Source organism: Choristoneura fumiferana, chromosome 9 (assembly GCF_025370935.1).
Source record: "Choristoneura fumiferana chromosome 9, NRCan_CFum_1, whole genome shotgun sequence".
Classification (NCBI taxonomy): domain Eukaryota; kingdom Metazoa; phylum Arthropoda; class Insecta; order Lepidoptera; family Tortricidae; genus Choristoneura; species Choristoneura fumiferana.
In genome coordinates, this window is record NC_133480.1 from 9399988 (window position 1) to 9409811 (window position 9824).

At 37.5% G+C, this 9824-nt stretch overlaps 1 protein-coding gene across 2 annotated transcripts; it reads right to left on the minus strand.

Moving 5' to 3' along the window:
- Positions 1 to 982: 982 nt before the first annotated feature.
- On the minus strand, positions 983 to 9605 carry LOC141431173 (peptidoglycan-recognition protein LB-like). 2 transcript variants are annotated; one of them, XM_074092217.1, is made up of 5 exons: positions 9393 to 9605; positions 6428 to 6502; positions 5221 to 5434; positions 3328 to 3446; positions 983 to 1217 (listed from the first exon to the last, which is right to left on the minus strand). In XM_074092217.1, exons 2-5 carry the CDS (start codon positions 6495 to 6497, stop codon positions 1021 to 1023), a joined length of 600 nt encoding a protein of 199 aa, XP_073948318.1. In that variant the 5' UTR covers positions 6498 to 6502; positions 9393 to 9605; the 3' UTR covers positions 983 to 1020. The 2 variants fall into 2 exon arrangements, with proteins under 2 accessions (XP_073948318.1, XP_073948317.1); XM_074092216.1 differs by lacking the exon at positions 9393 to 9605 and adding an exon at positions 8784 to 8968.
- Positions 9606 to 9824: the final 219 nt, after the last annotated feature.

Sequence of the window (9824 nt, forward strand, 5' to 3'; positions counted from 1 at the left end):
CCTCCAAGGCACTACCTTAACAAACCAGTTTTACATGTCTAAATGCAAAATTAAATAAGTTTAATTTCGTCCACTTTTATTCGTTGTTCAGCTACTGACACGGATAATTACATTTAATAATCTTACATTAAAATTAATTAGTTTGTATTCAAACGTCAAACCTGATTTAGTTGAGTACTGATTTTTGTAATCGCCTAAAATGAAAAAATATCTTTCAAATATGATTTAAATCTGTGCATTGCTACAAAACTTAAAACACCGTTTTCCTCCACTTTAGAATAGTCTTCGAAATATGATTTCATAATCTAACCAACTTATAATAATAGATTGATCAACAAGGGACTAAAACAAGTCATAATGACACGAGATGTTTTGCCGCCCGAGCAGAGCAGAGCAGAGAGTAGTAATGAAATATCCCCAATGTAACGTTTTCATTCATCATTGGTTACCTAAATCATCATCATCATCACCATCCCAGCCTATATACGTCCCACTGCTGGGCACAGGCCTCCTCTCAGAACAAGATTGGTTACCTAAATGTGGTTCAAGAATAAATACAAAAAAAGATTAACTAAGAATATAAGAATTATTAAGATTTTGATTTTTTTACATCACTGGCCATGAGGCACATGTGCGTCATGGGACAGGGAACCTGTTAAAATAACACAGTAAATTTCCGTAAGGACTAGGAAAATACGACCCTTTTCACACGAGTTTAACTCGCAATTGCCTGGTTTTTCAACCCCCAACACAAAACATGGGGTGTTATAAGTTTGAACCCAATATCTGTCTATTGCATCGTAGTTCTCATACGAATAGACCGATTTAATGCAAATTTTTTCAAGTGAAAGCGAGTTTTCTTGTGGTGGTTCTAAGCTATGTTTCATTAAAATCAGTTCAGCCGGTTTTGAGATATTGAACTTCAAACTGACAATTTTGGTTGGTTAACTTTGACCTAGGAAGGCATGCATAAAGAAAACAGTTTAGTGGACTTTGCTAAGTTTTATTTATCTAATCAGGTCACATTTTAGTCGGTACGTGCTTTAAAAACCGATCCCAACTGCTGATCTCCTGGTACAAGCTTTCTCCCGGGCATTCAGTCGCGGCGACCTGTCGGTGACCAATCACGTGATAGTTTGATGAGATATACCCAAGCTTGACACCAACCGCAATAAGTTCTTGGACAGCTTGTAGCTGCTTGGGTGGAGGCAGGTTTGCTGTAAAGGAGAAGACAATGTAAATATTATGGCTACCAACTGTAAGATGAGAGTCGCTCTCAAATGTCTTCTATGGCAGCAACCAGCTATAATTATGATGATATCATAATTCAAGCCGATTTCGATTATGGTGACTGCTTCCAGAGGCCGTATTGTCTAATGTTCTGTTTGTGATCCACTGCTGGATTAAGACTACATATTGATGCCCTAAGCAATTCACGCCTGTGCCACTACCCAAAGGTATCGATCTTTAAAAAAACATATTTATTATAACGAAATAGATCATTACGTACCTATCTTAGAATATTATGAAAGACGATATAGAGATATGGGGAGGCACGAGCAAGCGGATTTTCAAAAGCCTTTAGGTACCATTTATGTGCTAACAATTTTTGTTATGGTTATTGTTTATGAACAAGACGTGTTGCCCTAAGCCTTTAGGCCCTAAAGTTTAGGGCCTAAGAAATTGCTTAATTTGCTTATGGGCTAATCGGCACTGTTGTGATCGCATTCACCATCTGTTTCTACCCTCGTCATACCTATACCGTGTGATAGAAAGAAGCGGTGAAAACGATTGCGATTACAAGTGTGTTAGAGTTAGACAATGAGGCCTCAGGTCCTAATTAGAATAGCTATACAAATTATAAAAAAGAGCGCCAAAGTTCGCATACTCTTCGCTAGTCATGCCGTATTTTTTGTCCGAATCATCGTTTGTCATAATTTATTTCTCATCTGAAACCTTACATTTTTCTGAATTTTTATATGGTCATTTATAGAAAACTATAGGTTAGGTTTGTTTTATAGCAATTCTGGACAATTATTGCATTCAGAGAAAAAAGAGTTATGACAAACGATCATCCTGACAAACACTACATTCAAACTTTCAATAAGAATTACCCATTATAAAGAGCTTTAATAAACCTTGTTGCTTTAAGTAATATCCGGTTATCATCAATTCTTAAAACTACTATCGATTCTAAATAGACTTCAGTTATGATAAAAAAAAACAAGAATTGTGTATAAATCCACTAACACGTTATCTCGATGGCACAATAACAAGCACTGGAGTACTGTATCTTACAGATCAGAGAATCTTATTTTGAATTTCTAGAGGTACCACGATGCGGACATAGCAGGTGTAAAACTATTTGTGCAAGTATCGTAGGAGGAAAACAAAAATAGAAGTTACGGCGGGTTTAAATAGATTGTGCAGAGCGTCCTCAAGAAATAGCAAAATGCACTACTGAAGGCAAAACGCATTCATGCAGCCATAAATCTTTAAACCTGTCAAATTATTATTAGACTACCCGTTACCCGCGACTCCGTCCGCGCAAAATTCGTTTATCGCTATCCCGCGGGAACTATGCAATTTTCCGGGATAAAAAGTTTCCTATGTCCTTTTCCTGAATTCAAATTATCTGTATACCAAATTTCATTTAAATCGGTTCAGTGGTTTAGGCGTGATGAAGTAACAAACAAATAAACAGACTTACAAACTTTCGCATTTATAATATTATATAGTAGGAAGTAGGATGCGTAATTAATATGCAATACACCGACGTCTAATGCAGCCCGCGTAAACGGGAAGTTTGGCACTATTCGACAAAAGCCTTGAGCCACAGTCAAATTCTTGAGACCTTTCGAAAATAATATTATAATAACAGGAAACGACCTTTTATTTGTCGATGAAAGCTTTAAATTTCAGTTTTAAAGTCTCGCCTAGGTTTGGCAATAAGCATCTCGTTACAAAGTTCGAATGAAAGTGTCTCATTGGCTTCTCTTTTTTACGGTTTTGTAAGCTTGCAATGATTTTCGCACAATTCGGTCCTTCGAACCGGATTTAAATACTATCTTCAGCATTCTTCCGACAATACTCAAAACACAGTTCAAAACTTTTCTCTATTTATTGCGCACGGTAAAATACGCAACGAACACAGAAAACGCTCGTAGAGTCGCCAGTCTCGCATAGGAAGACCATTGGAAGGGCTCACAAAGACTGAAATTAGCTGATCTGTTCACGCGAGTAGTGGATGGGATGCAGAAAGTCAATTATTATTATTTCATTCTTTGACAGAGATAAATGCTTCCGGCTGATGATGATCATACTTACAAACCCAGTCTCCAATGAGGACAATGCCGATGCTCTGAACATTGTAACCAAAGGCGTGCGCGCCCACGGTGTGCCAACCCCGTCCTTCGTATACTGCTCCGTCGCTTCCTACTGCAAAGCTGCAAGATATTAAAACGCTTTAGTGAGCTGTTTAAGGTGAAATGTTAGCATTACACTTAGCTTGAAGTCATTGCCCCTATGGCTTCCGGGAGGAGGTAAATGGCATAAAAGAAGTAAAAAAAAATTTTTTTTTCAGCATTTAACATTTTATTTATTTATTTTAGTGTTTTAACACAAAATGAAACCGGATGGATACACCCTGGTGAAAGTTGTAGGTCTGTTTCACTGACCAGTGACCAATTTTAAAAGTACTTAATAGCAGTTTAAGATGTAGGACGCCAGCCTCTTTGATTGAATAAGACCTTTGGCTTCCCCTGAAAGCAACCCATCCAGCGGCTATGTTTATTTACGACTTTATTGATCAGGTAAGTAATAGATTACATGACTAACACTAGGTACTTAGGTACTATGTAGTTGGGCATTTAAAAAAAAGTGTGCCTTTCTTTTTTTTTAAATATGGTTTTTCTTGCTCAGAATCAAGAGGACGATCGATTCCGATAGTTTAAAAAATGACCCCAAAAAAAAATTACAGTTTTGCGACGTTTTTCATACGCTCGTATGGGCGTGACAAAATTGACTCATAAAATTTTGTATGAAAAAATGGGGTAATTTTTTTAAACGATCGGAATCGATTGTGCTCTTGATTCTGAGTAGGAAAAACCATATTTTTTCCTAAATAAAAAAAAAGAAAGGTAGACTTTTTTAAAACACCAAGTTCAGGTTAAGTGCATTTCAATCACTATTGTTATGAATGTATACTTAGGTACTATTATTTTCAAACTTTTTATAATTTGATACATACTCGCTTAAGTTAAGCCAATGCCTATTCTTTTTTGTTAGATATTCTTATTTTCAGTTCGTTGTCCTAATCAAACAATAGCGATGTTGTGACGGCTAAATATTTCAAAGCAATCTCATTTTAGTCAATTGTTTATTTCTCGTAATTGAATGAATTTAATGTTTGATTTTTATCAGATCTTAAAGTAAAGTTGTTTTAATGGTTATTTTAATTTATCGATAACCATTTAAAGTTTTTGTTTCCAAACAAAATAAAAATGTTCATGCTTTCAGACTATGTAAATCCATTGTTTTGAATTATTTAACCATACTCTACCTACTGACATTGATCCAATCGCAGCCAGTTATACATATAATGACATAGAAATAAAATGAGAGATTAACTTGTAAAAAGTACAGCTGAAGGCAGGAGTTAAAGAAACATGTCATTTGCTAAAAAAAGTATCGTGAAATTGATTGTAAATTATTTACTAGATTATTTATCTAAGATACAATAGTTTAATATCAACTGCTCGTCACCTTTTACGAAATATTGCTTTTTCCGATGCAGAGACGTTCATTATTGACGAATCCTGGTGCTTCACCACCCGTTTTACTATATGCATTACGAGGAGCATAAATTGCTTAGCAACTGTGTTAAAGTAATTAAAATTCAACCCGTGAAATACTTGTTATTGAGTAGTAACTCCGATGGTCAACTGTGGTCTTCATCATTAGTTCCACTTCACCAAATGATGATTTTCAAGTGCAAATGCACGAGTTACTACTTAATATATCTAATTTACTAAAGGTGTCCCTACAACATTTGAAGAGTTCCCTCGATTTCCTTAAGATCCAATCATCAGATGCTGATTTGGTGTTTATGGGACCTAATTGAAGACAATCCTAGACGAACGCACACAACAAACATAAAAAAATACAACCGAATTGATAACCTCCTCCTTTTTTGAAGTCTGTTAAAAATAGGGCACGTACTTGTATCCAATATCAGTCCATCCCTGCGTATCCATATGGAAGTTTTGCATCCAACGCATGGATTGCTGACACTCTTCGAAGTTAAAACAAGCTCCAGGGATGTAGCTGTGGTGGATGACCGCATAAGGAACGGGCAGGCTGAGCTCACTGCCTCCTCTAGCTGGCTGCGCTCCCCAGTCTATTTTATTATAATATATGAAGGGAAGTTGCGCCGCTGAAAAAATTAAAATAAACCTATAGTTTTTTTACAGAAACGTTTGTTCAATTAATTTTATTTTTAAAAGCATTTCTTTTCGGTCACGCTGGATATTATACTCCATATATATTCTATATTAATAGGATTTATCGCAGACATTAAGCACCCGTCCTTTATTTGCATTACCTACTTGGTCAGAAAGGTTCACATGCACAAGTGCCTCATGCGTGACTTTACTGGTACATCCAGGTTGGTGGCCGGTGATGTAAATAATGCAGTTGTTCTTTCGATAAATTTTATTACGTATTATATTATATTATTTTTATTCTTGCACCACATTTAGATATTAAATAATTGTAACGAATAACTCACGTCTTAAATCGAGTCATTAGAACATCGGGTCATCTGACATGTCGAGCTAAATTCGATTTAAGACGTGAGCTATCAGTTACAATATTATTTAATATGAGATAATATGAGTGAGTCTCACGGTAGGTTCATGTTCACATTTAGATAAACAACGAAAATTACTATGGGGACCATTACATTGAGGATATTAGGTATAGGTACATTACTTTATCATTACTAGGGGACGTGTCAAAAGAACGATGCACATTAGGTAGGTACTTCGGGACAGGGAACCTGTTAACATAGGTCCGTGACTGAATGCTGGCTAAGTGCCGTCCCGACAGTGACCGAAAAACGTTTCCGCTCTTAAAAACAAAGTTTTTCAGTAAATTACAGAATATTGCTATTTAAATAAATAAATTGAAATCAAGGGTACTACCTATTTACCAGCGCCGGATTAGCCCATAAGCAAATTCAGCAATTGCTTATGGCATCACGTCTTGGTGGTGGGGCACCATGTGTTGGCGCCAAAATAAAAAATCTTCCGGCACAGCACCCTAGGGCATCTTAGTCCACATCTTCGCTTACCTACCATCAGGCGTGATTGTGGACATAATATGGTTATTTCTCTATCAAAAAAAAAATACACAGGTAGTCACTTACGAGAAGGCGTCAACGGTAGGCTTGACGCGAAAGCAACCATGCTTGCAACAATGAGGATGTACCCAGCCATTATATCTGAAATTAAAACATAATTGTATTTGTTACTAGTCCGATACAGTGTCCTATTGCTGGACAAATGACCCTCCTTTTAACCATAACCATCACAACTCCTCTGGCGCAATGTCAGACCAATCCCTATATAATACGCCGCGCGTATAAGCTGTCCCACTATTTCCTTCTCGGTCTGCTTCGTCGTCGGTGGTCGTTTTCTAGTACCCACCGAGTGTAAGCCTTAGCAGTTTTTTTTCATAATATCAGCTACAAATGTGTTTTGAGCGCAGCGTGGAGTCCCGGATTTTATCCAGCCTTTTACACTTGAGCTGTAGCCGTAATTGCATTATTGCTCGCATTGGCTTTCACCACTCTTTCTACCCTCATCCCATATCGCAGGTCCAAAGTGCGTTAGACTATAAGGCCTCTGATACCCGTATTCTGTGCTCCATGGTTTTTTGGCAAACTTAAGCTACTTGGTTTTGTATCAGAGACCTCGTTTGCGTACTGTAGGTTAGGATGAGCAGGGTACAAATGTCGATCAGTTTTCGCTGAAGTGACATCCGAAGGTGTCACTTTATAAACTCTTTAATTTTTTTAAGTTGTACCCGTGCGAAACCGGACCGGGTCGCTAGTCAAATCAATAATTTATAGCAACAGAATATTCACGTGTTTAATTCAAATGAAGAATAACAATCAAGGAGTACCACTTACAGATAATTTGATATGAGTAGCCTATTATTAATTACCTACCAGGGTGGTACAAATATAGAATGAAAAATAAAATGGTTTTTACTTACTCCAAAGTTTTATCTTGTTCGGTTAGTAGTAACAAAAACTATAGGTAGGTATTATACCTTGATCTTTCTATGACCCTGTTTAGAAATCGCTCTGATAAAAGAAAGTAAACAAAAAACACTTTTAGACCACCCTACTACCTAATCTACTTCAAATGTTGTTTGTTAGCCCACAGCCTTCGCTATTCTTGATCAAACCAAAATATACTAACTTACTTCTCCAATCCAACGCGTCCATTATTGTACGTCAAGTCAACTTAATTATTCCCATGATTGTTAGCTTGTGTCATTAAACCATTTAAGTGTGAAAAAGTCAGCAGGTTCTTTACCAATTTACATAAATTTCATTCTATTTTTAGATGTTAGGCAAAAAACAGTTTGTAACCGAGTCGGGCATGACCGCTAGAGCGTCAGTGTTTTAAAAACATGCAAATGCCTCTAATGATCAAGTGATTTCGACTTCTGGCATATTATTACGAGCCTCGGATTTAAGCTACTTTTGTAATTAAAGTATCTCCATACTTTGCCCCACCCCGAATGAAAAATGTTTAAATTTGCATAGACCTGGTCTGAAAACAAAATTAGGTATTAGGTTTTATTATTATATTTAACACCACGATAATTACAATCATTTATTAAATATAGCTTAGTGGATCGCAAACTAGGCTGAGCCTGTATCTTGGGACAATAATGTCTGCCTGTTGGCGCTGTTGTATCGCCATTGTATCGAAGGGCGGGACGGGTGGCGCGGGGGAGGGGCTCGATTTTAGAATTCATTTCGGTACGGGAACGGCCTTAAAATCTCTAGCTTCAACGATCTAGGCTGTCCGTTGGCTTCAGTCAGTCATTCAGTCACGAGGATACCGATCTACTCACTAAAGCCGGGGTTATATTAGAGCCACGCCGCGTGTCGCAACGCTGCCTGACTCAACGGGCTGTGATTATACTACAGTATCGTGTCGCCGCGCATGCTGATTAATTTGTATGCATGCGCGTAGCCACGTGATGATTATACTAGCGCGGAGCGAGCCAACGCGTCACTTCCACCATCACCTAGCCCACGCCGATCGAAATCGAGCGGTCTGCGTGGCGTCATCTCGCTCGGCGACACGCGGGGCTGTGCTAATGTAACCACGTTCATACAAAATGTATATGTAACCGATTACAGTCCCACGCGTTGCGACACGCGGCGTGGCTCTAATATAACCCCGGCTTAAGGGTGAAGCCAGACGAGCGTAATTTTTCGCGTATTTTCGGTGGCATAATTTCTGCTGCATTCAGTTTTATACATAAGTCCAGTTTGTGCCACACGGCGACTCAAAATGAGTTGTACTCACGCGTTCATCATTACGAACGCTTCTGTACTGACACATCTGGGACTTTAATATGAAATCAAAATTACGCGACCGATACGCGACTCACATCACATCACACTAAAATAGCAAACCGTAAAATAAAATTTGAAGCCAATGCACTCTATAGAGGTAAATAACTCATTATCTGCCCACCTGATGAGGTACATATGTACATAGAGCTCGAGGCTAATGGAACATTAGTCAACTTTTTTGTCAAATGTTAGCTGTAATATTGTACAACAAGTTATGTGTTTAAAAAACAGGCACAAACTGGTATTTTAGTAAAGCAAAAATAAAACTGATTTATTTTCATATCGTATTGCTTTTTTAAGCTAAAAACCTGATATACTTATGTGAACGTAGCTACAATAAAACTATCGTACCTACCTATTCTATTCTAGTCATATGATATGTTATCTGTTTAATTTATACGTGTATCTTATACATACGAGTTTATCTGAGTTTATTTTGTTTGTTTCTTATTATACAATATTCTAACATACCGAGGAACTCTACAAAAGACTAGGAAAAACCTTTTTTATACTCTTTAGTGTTTGTAAAAGTAGTGTGTAGGTATTTGTTATATCTATTTAGGTTTATATTATACACGTCATATTGACTAGCTAGTACCTAATTAAATGAAGATTTTTTATGGTTTGGATTATAACAAATGTGTTATTATCACTTTTGAAAACGAAAAGATTTTTTCTTTCAACAAGTCACCAGTGTTTTCACTTTCGTGTTTATTTGTGTATCACTTACCCTTTAAAGGATTTATTTTCCGTCCTCGATGCTAATCACCCTCTTAATGATACTACTTGAAGCGATCGTGTTTATATATTGTCCACATTAAGTGATACTGATTATTTAAGATTGATAATTCGGTGGAGATATTTGTGACGTAGTGTAGTGGTCCGTGGCACAATACACTTAACAAAGGCAGTAATTCGATTTCATTTTAGCGCCCGAATCGACGCACGCACACAGCCAAGCGTCATTTACACGGCCGCTAACCAATTTTCGCAAGACAAAACTACGCAGTCCGGTCGCTAGTTGAGTGCTGTGCCGCGCCGCCCGCTCTATTCGCCCCCGTTTCGATTCCGTAACGTGGCTATAAGCGCTCGGTACTAAATAACTAAGTAGGTACTATAATATTTTATTTCATAATGGCGGCGACACAAAAAGATGCGTTGT